The sequence below is a fragment of the Impatiens glandulifera genome, chromosome 4 (genome assembly GCF_907164915.1).
Source record: "Impatiens glandulifera chromosome 4, dImpGla2.1, whole genome shotgun sequence".
Classification (NCBI taxonomy): domain Eukaryota; kingdom Viridiplantae; phylum Streptophyta; class Magnoliopsida; order Ericales; family Balsaminaceae; genus Impatiens; species Impatiens glandulifera.
This window is the reverse complement of record NC_061865.1, coordinates 41,555,258-41,573,675: the sequence shown is the minus strand read 5'-3', so window position 1 is coordinate 41,573,675 and position 18,418 is coordinate 41,555,258. Positions and strand designations below refer to the sequence as shown.

At 33.8% G+C, this 18,418-nt stretch overlaps 1 protein-coding gene across 2 annotated transcripts; it reads right to left on the bottom strand.

The window, feature by feature from the left end:
• Positions 1 to 1,627: 1,627 nt before the first annotated feature.
• LOC124937061 (transcription factor E2FA-like) lies at positions 1,628 to 8,472 on the bottom strand. Of its 2 annotated transcripts, none has more exons than XM_047477572.1 (14): positions 8,072 to 8,472; positions 5,842 to 6,040; positions 5,420 to 5,473; positions 5,132 to 5,217; positions 4,960 to 5,048; positions 4,808 to 4,865; positions 4,129 to 4,181; positions 4,006 to 4,056; positions 3,890 to 3,938; positions 3,745 to 3,810; positions 3,589 to 3,665; positions 2,502 to 2,751; positions 2,180 to 2,246; positions 1,628 to 2,089 (listed from the first exon to the last, which is right to left on the bottom strand). In XM_047477572.1, the coding sequence occupies exons 1-14, from the start codon at positions 8,273 to 8,275 to the stop codon at positions 1,971 to 1,973; spliced, it is 1,422 nt and encodes a 473-aa protein (XP_047333528.1). In that variant the 5' UTR covers positions 8,276 to 8,472; the 3' UTR covers positions 1,628 to 1,970. The 2 variants fall into 2 exon arrangements, with proteins under 2 accessions (XP_047333528.1, XP_047333527.1); XM_047477571.1 differs by having other exon boundaries at positions 1,628 to 2,098; positions 8,072 to 8,471.
• Between the last annotated feature and the right edge of the window lie 9,946 nt (positions 8,473 to 18,418).

Sequence of the window (18,418 nt, the reverse complement as noted above, 5' to 3'; positions counted from 1 at the left end):
TTACCATTAATTCAGTCTAATAATTATTTCCATGTTGCCCTTAACGAGACTCGAACTTTTACTCTTTTTTTAGAGCGTTAGATTTCACTTCTTCAGAGTGCGACTAATTCCCGCAGGTAAAACACATATTTCATAACACATTTAACCAATTAACTAGATGAGTAGAACTTATTATTGAACGGACTCGAACCTATGACTCCAAGAAGACAGAATATTCACATCTTTTTACGTTAGGTTAGAAGAAGAGATTTATTTTTATTGAGTATTATAAACATTTTAATTATTATATCACTTAATATTATTATTAATTTATATTTATTATTTTGTGTATAAATATATAATTTATGACTAAAAATTCAAAATAAATCATTCAACTCATATTAAAAATAATATTGACAACTAACCTTACAAAAATAAAACATATAATAAATTAATTAAACATTACACATTTATTTACGTATAATTATACAATCATACTATACACATTAATATAATTATCTATTTTCAATTTTTTGATACAACTAAATTCTTTTTTAACATTTTTACTCACTAAAGTCTCTTATTTATCATGTTATTATGATTCTATAATTAAGAGTCCCAGGACTTGGACATTGCCCGGATAAAGGGAAAAAAGTTCATAGAACTTAATATTAATAAAAAATAAACAAAAATCTGAAAAACAAACCTTTTATTCATTTAAAGATTTCCAATAATTTGGGGACCAAGCCAACTCAAATTATGTATCCAAAATCCAAACTATTTTATTTGGGTTTGGTTCAAGTATTGAGTAGACCATAATGACACGTTGTCAAAGTGAGGTCATATGAGAAACCTGAAAAATTCATATTTTAGTGGAATTTGTACAAATAATGGGCCAGGTCATAAAACCATTTCAAAACGATATTGCATGGGTTAGAAGAAGAGATTTATTTTTATTGAGTATTATAAACATTTTAATTATTATACCACTTAATATTATTATTAATTTATATTTATTATTTTGTGTATAAATATATAATTTATGACTAAAAATTCAAAATAAATCATTCAACTCATATTAAAAATAATATTGACAACTAACCTTACAAAAATAAAACATATAATAAATTAATTAAACATTACACATTTATTTACGTATAATTATACAATCATACTATACACATTAATATAATTATCTATTTTCAATTTTTTGATACAACTAAATTCTTTTTTAACATTTTTACTCACTAAAGTCTCTTATTTATCATGTTATTATGATTCTATAATTAAGAGTCCCAGGACTTGGACATTGCCCGGATAAAGGGAAAAAAGTTCATAGAACTTAATATTAATAAAAAATAAACAAAAATCTGAAAAACAAACCTTTTTTTCATTTAAAGAAACCAATAATTTGGGGACCAACCCAACTCAAATTATGTATCCAAAGTCCAAACTATTTTATTTGGCATTGTCAAAGTGAGGTCATATGAGAAACCTGTAAAATTCATATTTTAGTGGAATTTGTACAAATAATGGGCAAGGTCATAAAACCATTTCAAAACGATATTGCATGGGTTAGAAAGGACAATGAGTTAAGATATGCATAAAGAAGACTATCAGTAAATGTAGAATGACGGATTGTTAAACCATGTCAAATTATGTTTAAAGTAAGATTTAGAACAATAAATGTCACCTAGCTAGCTGCCTGTCATATTGAAGCACACGTCAGTCATCAGCTATGACTCGCATTCAACTGTACAAAATACACATCTTGAATCCCTCCCAAATCGACATTTTCTTCATAAGAGATGATAAAATCAAAAGGATAATGTAGTAGGAAACAATAGTTATTTATTTCCATTTGGAACTTCATCCAACCAACTCCCAGTTAAACTAGTCATGACCTCCGGCCGCAACATAAGTTGATCAAACGGTGAAAAGAGGAGAAGGCTACCTGCAAAAGTCCGTTTCTTTCCTTAATAACATCATTTTTATTTCGACGAGTTCCTATCTTCTGCCCTTGATGGTGGTGAAGTCTGTGAATGTGATGATGTTCCAACATCCCCCACTATTGCAAGTTCATTATCGAGTATATCCATTCCATTCCATTCTACACCAGCTACATTCATTAATTATTATGTTGAGAACAAAATAACACAAAAAGCTAAAATTTTGATAAAGACTTGTAGTAGTAACGTACCATCGGTCTTCCACATGTCTGTGATGCTTATATCAGCATCTGATAACAACCAGTAATCTGCATCATTCTGTGATATGTTCGAGACAAACATTACTGGCATATAATAAACTCAACAACTATAACAGTTATGTTTACCAAATATCACAATGATAATCGAGAAAAAGAAATTTGTTTTACAAATTGGAGTCGATGTGGATACACATGGTTTTCTTGATTTGGAAGAAAGAAGGTCAAACCAGCTTTTTTATTAATTATTTGAATAAAGAGCTACTTTGATAATAATTAGTGAGAAAGTAAAGGAAACTTGAAGAAACAAACTTACATCAATATCTGTGGGGAGAATTTTCATAATCCCTCCAGCAGCATAGTCTTGTGAAACGGTTGTGGTGTCATGGCTCCTTATTCTCCCTGGTCCTTGAATCGTTTGCACCTCTGATCTAATTGCAACATCATTGCTTCTTTCAGCTGTTGGATCATTGACAGCATTCTCATTGGAACCTGAACTCGACGAGATAGGTAAGTTCATTGATGGCTGAATACTGTTCATCTCCTCAAATTTCTCTTCAAATTGGCTAGAAACCAAAAATATTTTTAAGTGAGGAGAATCAGAATATCATAACGAAAAACATGTTGGACGTAATCTCAAATTTCACAAGGCTAAGTTTGGATATTTGTAAGAATTGGAATAAGTTTTGATGTTTGTAAGAATTGGAATATTTTTGGATGTTTGTAAGAATTGGAATAAGTTTGGAACCTTGGTTAGATAACTAAAAATACGAGGATTATTATACAATTGTATTTTCAAAGTAAAAAATTTTAAGGTTGAAACTTAAATATTTATATATATTTAATTACATTGGAATGATTTGGTGTTTTGAGTTTAGTTACCTTTTTTTTGAAGTTTTTTTTATTATTTAACTCATGACAATCCACTTGTATTTGTTTTCTTTTTGTCCAGATGGGTTTTTCACCAAGGCTCATGCTGACTTTCGCATAAACTGAGGATTAATGAAAATGGGTTTACCCGATCAAGAAAAAACATTGGAGTTATTATAGCTTCAATTTCAATTGCTTATTGTAAGTTATCTAATGAACATATGATTTGGAATTGGACCCAGTTCCAACTATGTTTGGATGTGTATAATAGGGGAATTATAATTATAATTTTTTAAGTTTTTAAGATTTAGAACTGAATTACAATTCAATTATTATCTTTGGAGAAATATCGAATTGTGATCCCGTGGAATCGATGAAATTGAGACTTAAAAAATCATATACATTTTATTTCATTGGATTAATGATTTGAATTCCTTATTTTAAATTATAAAACAAAGTGTTTGGGATTAGACCCCCAATTCTAATTTCAATTCTGCCCGAACCAAACGGAGCTCGAGAACAAAACATATTACCTGACAAGGTACACATCGATTGGACCCATGGTACTTCTAAGTACGATCCTATATCTCCTCTGAGGATAGTCCACAGCCTGATTTAAGCAACCTCTCATATGTCAAACAAACATGCATATTAGATAATCAACCAATAATTCATCTACCACAACTTACTTCATCAGGATCTGGAACTTCAAGTGTGGTTCCATGGGGAGCTTTAATTGCTATTAGGGTTTCATTCTGTTTATATATTAACCAAGATATATATTGATAAGAAGTTTCTTGGCATAAAAATAAGTGAGAATTGATACAAAATTACCTGAAAACAAGGTAGAGTTTTGATGTCTTCCTCTGTCACAAAAAGCCACCTGAAAAAAGGTTATACAGGATCAACAAGCAAATCCATGGCATGCAAGGACAGAAGAAGATAAGCACCTCTGATTGTATTCATCTTCACTTAGATCCCTCAATCTCTCCTGCATTTCTCTTAAATGACCAGAAGCATTTAATGTTAGCGAGAATAAATTCACTATCCAAAATACCGATGAGCGTTGTTACCTTATACGGTCATCTAATCCCCGTTCTTCGATGGAAAGCTTTTCAACTTCGGCCTGCAAGAAAATAGACGAGATAAGGTATGAAAAAATTTACTGTGCAGAAAATTTATAAAGAAAATACCTTATTACAAGTTGAATGGGAGGTATGAAGATATATAACTCAAAGTTCCAATCCAAGACATTGGCTTTGCAAATCTAAATAAATTATAAAATTCTATGTTTGGTAAATACTGAATTGAAAATGGAATTGTTTGGTTAAGTACTTCAAAAGAGGAATTGAAATTTTTGTGGAACAAAAATGTGTATAATTTGTGTTGATGCAATTCCACTCTAATATCCTCCGAATTCCAATTCTAGTATACTACCCCTGATTGAAGCTAAGGTCATTCTTCCAACTATTTGTTAAATTAGCTGAAAATGAGTTTGCATGGGGTTAGATGCTCATACACAGTTAAAAGTGAAAAGGAAAGAAAGGTAAGAAAATACTCTTTCAGAATTACAATTCAATGGCTCCAAACAAAGGAATTTAATGCAAATTCTTATAGAATTGGAATTCTATTTCCAATTACACTAATACAAACATAGATTAATGATTGAAACCTGCTGTACCTTAGACTAATGATTGACACCTGTTGTACCTGAGATGCATAAAAATAAGGGGGGAAATAGAAATAACATACTTGTAGGAAAGTAACATCAATATCAGCAGCCTCCCCTGGTCTCGAAGCATCAAGTCCTCTAATCAGTCAAGTGAAATAGATAATCCGTGAGTCCCCAAACCTTCAAATAACTGTGCTAACCAGTCCTCAGTTTAACTAACAAAAGAACTTACTTCCAATGGATTCTATTCTTTAGCTTCTTTTCAATAAGACCAATCCCCTCGAGAACATTTGTGATATCATAAATGCGTCTTTTCTGAACCTGTAAATTAATACACTTTATTAGTATCAAATATAAGAAGTATAACTAGCGTCGAAGATAATATGGAGTAATAAAAAATTCACCCTTAAGGTATCAGCAGCTTGGTTCAGATCAATAATACCATCTTCTGCTAGCTTCATAAGGTCAAGGAACTTTCTTGTCAAAAGACCTGAAGAAGTGCAGGAAATTTTTATCATTTACTTCAGTCTGAGTAATTATAACTCAATAATAGAGCATACAAACTTATGTCCACAAGATCATGGGGTTCAAGTCTTCAGACCCAGACCATTTAAAAAAAGTACTTATGAGAAACTTAACCATTAAGTGACCACATTCAAATAATTTGGTCATGCAGCCAGTTGAAACATTACCTAGGGAGCTATCATATCGGCAGCTGCTGGCTGGAGTAAGGGGAGACGGAGAATCTGCATCTCACAAAAAAATATAATTTATAAGTATCTAATAGTTACTTTACGTCACTTACACATGGAAAAATGTCTTCTATGGTCTCATTAGGAAACAATTTAATGAATTTAAAAAAGTATATGCATTAGATTATGTTTGGAAATTAAACTTAGTTAATTTGTTGTTTCTAAACAACAAGTGTTTCAAAGTGGGGTCTATGATTCATGAGGTAGAACTAGCAAGTTATTGTTGCAACCTAAAGGAATTTTTTCCATAAGTTGGTACGTAATCACTGCATAGGGAATTGTTAACCAGGAAAATGTGTTCTTTTACCACACATGATGCTTATTTAAGAACATAATATGAAACTCCTGCCAAATGCACTCACCAACATTTGGTGTAGGGGTCTGAGGAGTAGACTTCAGGTTTTTTGTGATCCTTGACCGCCCATTGGCTCTTTCTTTTGATGATACAGGTGTCTGGAAAGAACTATTAGATGTATCTTTGTACCCCGGACTTGCAGTGCAGTCACTCACCTCAACTTGGTTACAGTACACTGCACTCTTGCGCTTCAACTGCTGTGACACCTGAATTCCGAATAAAGAGTCAGTGACATGTAAATGGACTGGGGTATAGTCGTAATTAGTTATAATGTTAGTAGATGAAGAAAGCTACACATAAATAGTGGTTGAATTTGGTTTTCTCTCTCAGGCTTGGGCCATCCCTTTCTCAAATATCACTAGCCTCGATAAATCCTAAATTTCTAATCTAGGCTTATTACATAACATCCAAAGGATAGTCTTCTAGTTGCATATAAAATGCTGCAGTTGAAGCAACAAGATTAGTTAGTGAGAGTTCAAGAGCTTGTTTGATGTGGGATTAACACACTATCCAATAAACAAACTACTCATCAATCATATAACTCTAACTATTTTTTATTTATTCATTACGAATTTATACCTCTACTGTTTTTCTACTCAAATAACCTGATTTTCATAACCTATATCAAATAGGGCTATTTGAAAATAACCACCTAGTTACTCAAATAATCCCAGATCACACAAGGCCCAATTACATGAAAACTAGAATACTCCCATAAAAAGCTTTTCACATTTCACAAATCACCGAATTCAAGGAAGAAATGGAAAAATCAATACCAAAAGAGTACCCAAAATACCAATAATGGTATAGTAACAATCTCCAAAATGTTAAATTCAATTATATCATACATCACAAGGAGTTCACTTATTACAACTACAAAGACATAGCAAATCAATTGCCTTTATGCTCTTAAATGACTAACAAAACGAAGATCAAGAGAAATAGATCCAATTTTTGGTTGAATTTCGATCAATAAAGACAAAAGGCAGCAACTTGTAATTTAATTTAGTGCAAACTGCAAACAAAGTCAGCAGTATAGACACAGAGCTTAAGATGTCTAACACAGAAATACAATGTTCAATTGACTGGGAATAAGAACATCCATGTTGGATGTACTAAGGAATAGTAGCCAATCTGACTGAATTTGAACTTTTTTCTTTGCTAAGAACATTAGTTACTTTTCAAATAGTATAAAGACATAGATTTCCAATGAACAAGTCTACATTTCAATCTAGCAAGATATTTTTGAATAGGATCACCCACATAACTTTATTGGCAACTAATTCTATTGAATTGACCTTCTTTTTTATGTAGACAACTATTTTTTCTTTAGTTTTGTATTCTCATGAAAAAATGGTAATACCATTGTGTACGCAGTGTTTCATGTAGGCAATGAATCAATTTTTCTGCTGCTTCTTTCATCCCTTACAAGTGAATTTTTCACATCTCATTATATGAGTAACCTAGCATATCACTGATAAAGAACTCTCATGTATCCCAGATTCTGTAACAGTCATATCTATTACTCGTAAATGTCGGAAAATGCACAAAAATCCACACACAGGCAGAAGTTAAAATGGGATGGAAATTCAATGGAGAGTTCTACGTTCAAGGATGCTATAGACTCAACAATTAATAACCATTCATAGTAGATTGTCAAACTATAATTGTAACGTAAATACTCTATAAACAACATAAACAAACAACAAATCTATCCTAAAAGTAGGATTGTTAATTCAACAAATTCCTTTAATTCACCTTGTATAACATCATCAAGTTTCTTTCAACACACTAGCTATTGAAAAAAAAAACATACAAAGAGACTAAAATCTTAATTTTGTGACCAAATGCAAGGACACACTTATATATCAAAGATCAAAACTACATTGATTCCTCAGAAATAAAATTCATCCACCATCATGTGTATGCTACGAACATGAAAATCGTATCAAGATAAATGCCCATAGTTTAGTAATGTCACTCATAGTATTAATGCTTGCAATGCACACATTATATCAGTAAAGGGTTGATCAAATGATATGAGAAAACAATCCGGCACAAGAGATAGATATTCTATTCGGATTAAAGAATAAGGATACCCTATTTAATGATTGCAAACACCACCATTTCCATCACGAACATAAAATAAACCCTATAAATAGTCAAACTCGCATACATCAATCAATTAAAACCCAGATACAGAATCATTAAAGAACATATATCAAGTTTCAACTCACAGGAGATCTCACGACAATAGCTTCAGGTTCATTATTATCCGTCATTCCACCAGCATTCCCCAAGGCAAATCTATGATAAGGCTCAGAAGACACAAACGGAGGCTTTTTAGAGGAGAAAGGAAGTTGTCGCCTCATCATCGGTTGCACAGTCAGGCCAACACCTGAGGCGGCGACTGAAGGCGGCGCTCCTTGTCGGCTTGACATAGATAACTAACTTAAAGTTTAGTACGCAGTCAACTAAGACGGAAGCGGATCTGGAAGAAGAAAGAGAGGAGTTGAAGAAAGCTGTGAATGATTTAGAGAATAATAGGGGTAGATGATATGATGTATAGAGAGAGAGGATAGGAAAGGCCAAAGGGGTTAGAAGAGGAAGACAGCGCTTAGAGAGTAGAGAAAACGAGGGAAAGAGAGAACTTTAGTTCGGATATATAGTGGAGGGAATCGCCAGCAAATAAATATTAATTCTTCTAGATTTGCATTTAGGCCCTCTTTGTTTTTCCATATTGATCTATAGGTCTTTCAAACTTTGATATCTTTGAAATAATATAAAAATATAAATGTATTTTATACATATATCATTTAGTTTATATTTTTGTCTTCAAGTATAAGTATTTAATTTAATGAGAAATTGTAAAAGATTTTTTTTTGTTTGTTCTCACCATAAGGTGGCCCAAGACGTTCGAGATAGGTCGTAGGTCCATGTAATTCGCGAAGGAACATAGTTGATTTTGAAATGGACATTATGGCTTATGGGAGATCTAGCGTGAGTTGTAGTTTGAGACATAAATGCTAATTGTTATCAATAGAAAGTCAACTCAACAATCTTTCCAACATGAGCTCACTTGCACAAATGGTCGAGTGAGTCAAAATATATTAATTTATGAAGTCACATCTAGCTTCAGTTCGGTCCAAGATTGAAGTTGATGTACTTGAATTAGGTTGTCGGGCTTCATAGACAACCTTAGTCGTCGAATGGAGACTCGGGATTGATTCCATTTGAACGGGTCATGTCTTAGCTTTCCAACTGTAGGTAGCAATCCAATTTTGAGGTTATGTGACTCAAGTTATGAAATTCTAACTATAAGCATGTCTCGTTTGATCATGTTCTAGTCGCATCATCTTGCACCGCGATTTCTTGGAGTTAAGAGTTTCTACTCGAAATATAATTAAAACAAACATTTTAGAGGGCACATCAAGTTTTCCAAAACATCCAAGATTGTCGAAAAGAATCGAGTGTAGCGATCTATGTGAATTTTTAAATTGGAGCATTTTGGGCATTTTTTCAAATAAGGCACGTCTGACGTCATTATTACATCTCCCGATCATTTGAAAGAAGCCTAGACACGCGGGAGATTCTTGTGTTGACTTTCGTTGACTTGGTCTTTACCCTACTAGTTTGACTCGGTCTTTACCTGGTTTGACTCGGTTTTGACTCTTTTGCCTTTTTAAAAGTCTTCTATACAAAATTGTAAATAACAATATTATACTCAAAATTCATATTTTTTGAACCGGTTAATTTGAACGTATCATGTCTTCCAAATTTTGACTTTTATGAAAAGTGGTATTTCAGTGCAAGAATATGCCTAAAAGTATGTGTTATGTACATTTTGCCCAATAATAATATTATACTCAAAATTCATAATTTTCTAAACTAGTCAATTTGAAGGTGTTGAATCATCTGAAGTTCAAATATTTTTTTACAATTGACATTTGGACCGCTCTTCAAGAATCATTTTAAGCCATTTCTAAAAAGTGTTTCTGATTTTTGTTCTCCCGGTCTAATAATCAAGTATGATTATCATACTAGACCAGGCAAATTCATTTTAATTTTGGGATGTAAAATGGGGTGTGTACAGAATGCTCCTCTTAGACAGAATTTGTTGAAGAAGATTCTCGATTTGTAAAATGTGTGTCCAAGCTTGATCAAATAGACACCAAATTTGTAAATCCAAAATATAAAATGTCAGAATAGAGAAGGAAAGAGACAATCTAGAGTTGTGCGTTTTCCATTCTTCTTTATCTTATTTGACAACATGTACTTGAGGAATTATGCGTAGCTCTAGAAAAACTCTTGCAAAGTACCTATAAAAAGTGATCATGCATGCAAGCATAATATCAATATATTCAAAGCATGGGTTTGGAACTCGTTGCGTTCTAATCCCATGTATGGTCAATATCAAGCTATTTTTCAACCATGTATTTCCATGTAGAGACTCCACGAACATCTATAAAGCGATGTTTTTTTGTAGTTTTACTCGTTGTATAAATTTGAGGGATACCTCTTTGAGTAGTAACACATGTAAAGACAATTTATAATAGACTAGAAACCATGAGTCGTGGCATAGCTTATGAGTCATGTTAACTGATATTCACACTGAGATGAGAAGTTGATCTTGGTTGTTGAGTTTCAGTTATCCCAAAATAATGAAAGTCTACCAATGATCGTACTATTTCACTTTTAGGAAATATTGAATCTTCATATCTTACAAGATGATGAAAGATTGATAAAGAGCACTAAATTCTCATATCAATGTGATGATGAAGAACTATTGACAAATCATTGAGTTCTCATATTAAACAAATGATGAGAAACTACTGGGAAACACTAAGTTCTCATATCAATATAATGATGAGAGACTACTTGACAAACATTGTGCCCTCATATTGATGCGATGATAAGAGACTACTGGGAACACTAAGTTCTCATATCAATGCGATGATAAGAGACTATTGGGCAAACACTAAGTTCTCACATCAAACAGATGATGAGGAACTGTTAGGAAACACCGAGTTATCATATTGATACGACGACGAAAGACTGATGGGAAAACATTAAGCCCTCATATCGATGCGATGATGAGAGACTGTTAATAACTCTAAGTTCTCATATTTATGTGGTGATGAAAGACTATAAGGAAAACAATGAGTTCTCATATCAAATAGATGATGAGGAACTGCTAAGAAATATTGAGTTCTCATATTGATACGATGATGAGAGATTATTGGGCAAATACTAAGCTCTCATATCGATGTGATATTGAGATACTCTTGGGAACATTGAGTTCACATATCGATGCGATGATGAGAGACTGTTGGGAAACACTGAGTACTCATATCAAATAGATGATGAGGAACTGTTGAGAAATACTAATTCTCATATCGATACAATGATGAGAGACTGATGGGTAAACACCAAGTTCTCATACGAATGCGATGATGAGAGTTGAAGACACTAAGTTCTCATATCAATACAATGATGAGAGACTATTAAAGACACTAAGCCTTTATATCAATGCGATGGTGAGGAACTACTAGGAAAATACTATTGAGTTTTCATATCGATGCGATGATGAGAGACTACTGAAGACATTGAGTTCTCATATTCGATACGATGATGAGGAGCTATTAGAAACATTGAGTTCTCATATTGACGTGATTATAAGATATTGCTAGTTGTTTTCTTATCCCTTTATTGGGATCGACACATAAGTGTAACTCATGAACATCCATTTGCTGACATTCATGATAAAACAAATGGCACAAACACATTTGTGAGCACTAAAAATTTACCTACGCAATTTATAAAATTAAAATAATTATTTTGATTTATTTTTGAATAAATAAAATCAAAATAATTAACCCCATGACCAAAACATAATTAAAATAATTAATTAGATTAATTATTTTGATAATTAAAACCTAATTAAATAAAAAAATGGTCAAAACAAAAAATAAAATTATTTGGGATAAATGTTTTACTCATTTTATCCCAAAATAATTTTAGAAAAAAAGTCAAGGGATTAAAATAAATAATTTAGGATGAAATGAGGAACACCAAAATTATTTATTTAACCCTAAAATATGAAAAAAATAAAATTAATTGATAAAATATTTCACATATTTATTTAATATTTTGTATATTTAAAAATATCAAAATTAAACCCAAAAAGTGAATAAAAAATCAATTTCAAACAAACCCTTAAGGTTTTAAAATAAAAATAAAATTGTAATCTTGTGTAGTCGAAAACCAGAAAGAAATCTACAGTCGGAACCGCGTCCATCGAATAGGCATTGTATTTACATCCAACGCCCGCGTAGCCCACTATAGTAGAGGAAGCGCACGTCCGTATCGCACTAGATCAACTAACCGAGCATTAGCTTTGTCAGCCATAATGCGAAAACCCGGACGAAACTTTAACGGACCGCTCTGTGTCCGTGTTCTCGCCAAATCGGTGTCGTTTCGACCACCATCGTAGTCTTCATCGCGATGTTATTTAGGTGATACAACTGATAATCAATGATGTCTTATCCTTTGATTTCCCAAAGTTGGAATACAACTGATAGTCAACCAAATTGGCTGATTCAAAAACTGAAATGATCACCCTATTTAGGTGATCTTTTCTGCTACATCAACATGGATGATTCATCCCTTATTTTGATAAGTTGGTTCACGAATAATCAAAATGCTATTAATGACTTTTGGCTGATTCGGTACACTTAAAGCCTCCACTGACTTAGAAAGTCTATAAATAGCCTCCTTCAACACTTCCAAAGGTAAAAGAAAGCATCTTAAGCCCTGAATCAAAAGAAATAAAAAAATCCTCTATTGAAGCTTAAAGCTTCGGATTTTTCGAATTTTTTGTAAAACGCTCTAAATCTTGGATCCATGCATCCCAAAAGCTTCCTTAAGGTATAAGGAGTGTTCTTCAATGCTTGGTAGGCTTCAAATCATCTTTTAATTCATACTTCCAATTTGAAATTGGAATTTTTATAATTTAGTATTCATAAGTTTTATGTTGTCTGGTTCTTTAATTTGATGATTGAAAATCAATCTTACGAGTTTTCTATGAAAGCTAGAACCGATCAATCAGTCTTAAAAAGAAAAAAACCCAATTTTAATTTAAAAAATTAAAAACAAGGGTTTGTTGTTCTTGGACTAATATTTGAAGATCACAGCCTAGAAAGCTTCCCAACATGATTGTAATGATGTTGGGTAACTATTAGGGTCGTTTGATTGTCATCTTTTAATCATAACTATGATTTGTCTGGTTTTGATTTTTGACACTCCTATTATTGGATTTTTAATAAAATGATTTTAACCGTTTTCTCAAAAAAAATTATTTGGAACATGTGTGATCCATCCCGATCATGTTTGATTAAAATCAAAATTTCAAAAGAATTGCAATTTTTTAGTTCTTGAATTAGTCTAAATGAATTGTTTATATTCTTGTTTTGGTATCAATCAAATATATAGAGTATAAAGAAGCTATTGGCTAGCTCCTTACACTTCAAAACAACATTAAAACTAAAATCCATTTTTTGGCTACAAACTGTTTTGAATAAATTGATCATCACACAGGTCGATTGATACATTAGGGTGATGTTCTAAATGTTCCTAGAAGCTTTGTGAAGCTACCTGGGACCTTGGATAGAAGAATCCAAGCCCCCATAATGCAAAACCTGTAATTTTGGTGTTCTTGAGGGCCGGTAGGTCCGACCGAGGATCTTCGGTCCTAAACTAGAGGTCCGACTAAAAACTTAACCTAGGACTGATAGGTCCAACCAATGTTCTTTTTCGAGGACTTAGAGGTTCGACCGATGTTCTTCAACTAGGACTAAGAGGTCCGACCGTGGATTTTTACATTCGACCGAGAGTTCAGACCTAAGATCGAGAACTCCCTAACTTAGGGTGGATGACCTCCACCCAGGACTAAGAGTTCCAAGCGAGAGGTCAAGCCTAGGACCGAGGAATCTCGACCTCGACCGAGAATTCCTGAACCTAGGACCGATGAACTTAGCTTAGAGCTAACCCAAGACTTGTATGTTTTTTTACACCCCGACCAATAATCTTAGCCAAGGACCAATAGACTTTAACACCTCGACCGAGGCTTCGTAGCCTGGACTGATGGGTCGGACTGAGGTTCCTAGACCCTGATCGATAAAAAATGAACCGAAAACTTAGGACACCAGTCCTAGGGCCTGTTTGGTTCCCTTTTCAAAATTTCAAAATTATTATTATAATTTTGGAACCTCATGCCATTTTTTTAAAATCCCAAAAAATTAGAAAATGCTTTCAAAATATTTTTGGGATGTTTCCACAAAAAATATTTTGATAAAGGTTTGTTTAGGATTTATGTTTAAACTCTAATTCCTTTAATGACTGATATCCTTCAAGTAATTTCCTCCCTAATTTATCATAAGTAACATGTACCGGCATTTAAATATTGTTATTACAATATTTTAAATAATGCACAAACCTTATGAATGCTTAGGACCGGAAGAATAAACGGTAAAAATAAAACGTTATACAACCAATTTCCAAGAGCATATTTTATAAGTAGAGACCGTTTTAAAAATGAGTATAGAGAATGAAGAGCGAAAGCCCTTTCCCGAGTATCACCAAATTACGAACTAAAAAAAACTCTAGCCAATACGTTTGTATACGTATGCCAATTTATTTTTATTAATTTTCAAAAATCAATTGGCGACTCTGTTTAAAAATAAATAATTATTTAAATTAATTATGTTTAATTAATTTAAAAGACGGATTTCTAAAAATCAAATTGTAATTTGATTAATGTAAATCCCTGGACTATTTAAAATTGAACCCAAATTAAATATTTTTAATTAATTTCAAAAAGTTGTCAAAAATCATTTAAAAATCAATTGTTGATATGATGGTTGACTACATCCCTAAACTTCGTCTAGGAACTTATTACATAAGTCAAACGTTTATTTTCAGAAGAAATAGTTTGGATCTTTTCCTTGAGCTTCTCATTCTCATATGAGAGCTCAACCATCTTGTTTTCAAAATAATTCGGTTCAGATGCTTGAGATGAGGATGTGTTATTGGTTTTGTTCTTCAAACTCATCTCATTGAAAGAGTTTGACAACTTTTTGTACTCTATGACCATGTCATTGAGTGTAACAGTTAAATCATCTCTTGTGAACTCTTCTGAGGAGAAATCAAATACCTCAGATTTATCATCTTCCATGAAGCATTTGACGTCTTTATCATCATTGTCGCTTAATGATGAGTTGTTTGAGTGCTTTCAACCCACTTGCCTTTGCTTTCAGCAGCCATAAGAGCCTTTTGCTCCTTGTTCTTCTTATCATCCTTTCTCTTGTCAACCCGCTTCGGCTTTCTACATTCAGCCTTGAAGTGTCCTAATTTATCATAGTTGAAATACTTCAAGTTAGCCTTGTAGTCTCTCTTATTATTGTTATTATTTGAAGAGCTTGAGTTAGAGGTGGTCTTCTTCATGAATTTGCCGAATTTCTTTACGAAGAAAGTCACGGCATCGCTGCTGATCTACTCAGTAGTAGTCTTCACAACAGTGACAACATGTGTCTCCTCAGCAGTCACCAACGCCTTGGTAGTGATAGATGATGTGGATGGATCCTCTTTGTTCCTAGAGTTTATCTCAAACTCGTAGGCCTTCAGATTGGCGAACAAATCATGCAGTTCTATCTTGTTGAGATTTTTAGACTCCCTCATTGCCATCATTTTTATATCACATTCTATGGGAAGAGCACAACTAACTTTGATTGCAACCTCCCTATTGTTATATGTCTTGCCCATAGCGGAGAGATTGACGACAATCTTACTAAATCTTTCATTGAATTCAGTCATTTTCTCTCCGAGACGCATCTTGATGTTGTCGAACTACTGTGTGCCAACCATAAGTTTGTTTTCTTTTGTTTTCTCATTGCACTCACACAACTGGATCAACTTATCCCAAATTTTTTTGACAGAGGTGCATGTGGTAATCTTGTTGAACATGTTATCGTCTAGTGTCTTGTAGAGAATATCTTTTGTCATGTTGTCGAGGTTGTTCTTCCTCTTATCTTCAGTTGTCCACTTAGACATCGGTTTCTCCTTCATCTCAGGAGTGTCATCGGGGTTAGTAGTGGAGTTGGTCTTCATTAACTTCATTGGACCATCGCTGATGACATAACCCATATCATCATCTAAGGCACCCAAATGAGCTTGCATTCTAAGCTCCAATGATCATAGTTATCCTTCGAGAACAAAGGGATTCTGTTGAGAATGGTAGACATGCTTCAGGAATCTGATGATGCTTGAGAATAAAAAACTTGGCTCTGATACCACTTGTTAGGATCGGTGTCGACTATAGAGACGGGGGTCTGACTATAGTTAACAGCTTTCAAACTTGAATTCGATGTTAATCCTGTGAGGGATTAAGATCTGTTTTTATTCTTCGCAAATCTTCACAAGCTCTTGAACGGATTCAAGTGCGGAACAGCTTGTTAGATTTGAAGCGTTAGGAAAGCGAATGCAAGGAACAAAAGTAAAAGACACAAGGAGTTTTATGGATGTTCGGAGATAAAACTCCTACGTCACCCCTTCTTCCTAAAGAGGAAGGATATACACTAGAAGACTTTGATTGGTATAGAAAAACACTACACAAACCCAGTTAGAGAACATAGGACTTAACAACTGCCTGTTTCTGAACTTCTAGCTAACTCTCTATTGAAAAGAACAACCTCTATTCAACTTACAATACTGAGATTTCACATAGAAAGGACAGTATATAGAATACAGAATTATCATAGAGACAGTAGGTAATTCGCACTTGAGCTTGAGAGAGATTATATTTAGATACTCAGATAGCAAGAGAGAATGTAACCGAGAGTGTTAGAGTAACTAAGAGAGATTCGTCAGTTGTCCTTGGGCTGCTATTTATACTTGAAAAGCACCAACAATCGAATCTTCCTTTTGGACACGTGTCAGTTGGCCATTAGACGGACGCCAATAGTACGAGATAGTACAGCAGCGTGTGTACGTTTGATCGTGTTGTACTTTTGATAGTGTGCTGAATATTCTCTAAGAACACGTTGTACTGAAAAGGTACAGCGCAAGCAATTTGAATTAAAGCATACGTGGCAGTTGTTCATTTTTTGTTGAGTTGACTTGTCAGACTACTAATAACGAACATTATATATGAGATGGATAGATAATCAGATGCTTTCTTCAGAAGGATGCTGAAGCAAGGCATTAAACGCTTCTTCAGACCACGTCTAATGAAGTTAGACAACGTCTGATCACGCTCTTTTTCAGACCACGTCTGATGAAGTTAGACGATGCCTGCTCACGCTCTTCTTCAGACCACGTCTGATGAAGTTAGACGACGTCTACTTGCGCATTACTCAGACCACGTATGAATTAATTAGACGACGTCTGCTCGAGCATTACTCATACCACGTCTGAAGTAATTAGACGACGTCTTCTCGCGCATTAATCAGACCACGTCTGAATTAATTAGACGACGTCCGCTCGCGCATTACTTAGACCACGTCTGAAGTAATTTAGACAACGTCTGCTCGCGCATTACTCAGACCACGTCTGAAGTAATTTAGACGACGTATGTTTACTCAGACCACATCTGAAGTAATTAGACGACGTTTTCTTGCGCATTACTCAGACCACGTCTGAAGTAATTAGACAACGTCTGCTCGCGCATTACACAGACCACGTCTAAAGTAATTAGAAGACGTCTACTCGTGCATTATTTAGACCACATCTGAAGTAATTTAGACGACGTTTGCTCGCGCATTACTCAAACCACGTCTGAAGTAATTAGATGACATCTGCTCGCGCATTACTCAGACCACGTCTGAAGTAATTTAGACGACGTCTGCTTGTGCATTACACAGACCACGTCTGAAGTAATTTAGACGATGTCTGCTCGCGCATTACTCAGACCACGTTTGAAGTAATTAGACGACGTTTACACGCTTGCTTTAGACAACTTTCGAAGAAACATATTTCTTTAGATTTGTACATGCACAAAAATAATTACCCAACTAAGTTTTGTTCAAGTCACAATTTAGTTTTATTCAACCACATCATTAAAATTATATCGTACTTATCCTCTTAAATTAATTAATTATTTCTTTCTTAATTAATTTTCTCTTTTCTTTATTTAACTTAATCTAACATTATTGATTTAAATAAAAAGAAAGGGAAGATTAAGTGAGTCAATTCAGAGGAGAGGTGAGTTTATGTCATGTCAACCGCCAATTTATAGTTATGAATGAGCTCTTTCTCTCTCTTTCTCACTAAATTCACTTCGGTTTTGCTAGAGATTATGATCAAAATGCATTGCTTCTTCTTCATTGCTTTTGGTTGATTTTGTCATTTCGTCGTTGCATTTGTCCAATTTTATCTTCCACGGTCCCACGCCTCAGAAAATGTCTTCTCTCCTGTTGAATGACCGGATAAAGTAGAGTCGAGTATTGTGAGCGACTGGCTGACCACGATCAGCAGATAGAACGCCACTTAGTGTCTCCAACGGAATTCCCCTCTTTGCATCAGATCATTCA

Excerpts from the sequence above, each read along its gene's own strand:
- LOC124937061 (XM_047477571.1), bottom strand. The coding sequence starts at position 8,275 with ATGTCAAGCCGACAAGGAGCGCCGCCTTCAGTCGCCGCCTCAGGTGTT. Across the intron at positions 3,939-4,005 it reads GAAGATGAATACAATCAGAG|GTGGCTTTTTGTGACAGAGG; the intron begins GTGCTTATCTTC and ends ACCTTTTTTCAG. Across the intron at positions 3,666-3,744 it reads AAGTTCCAGATCCTGATGAA|GCTGTGGACTATCCTCAGAG; the intron begins GTAAGTTGTGGT and ends TGCTTAAATCAG.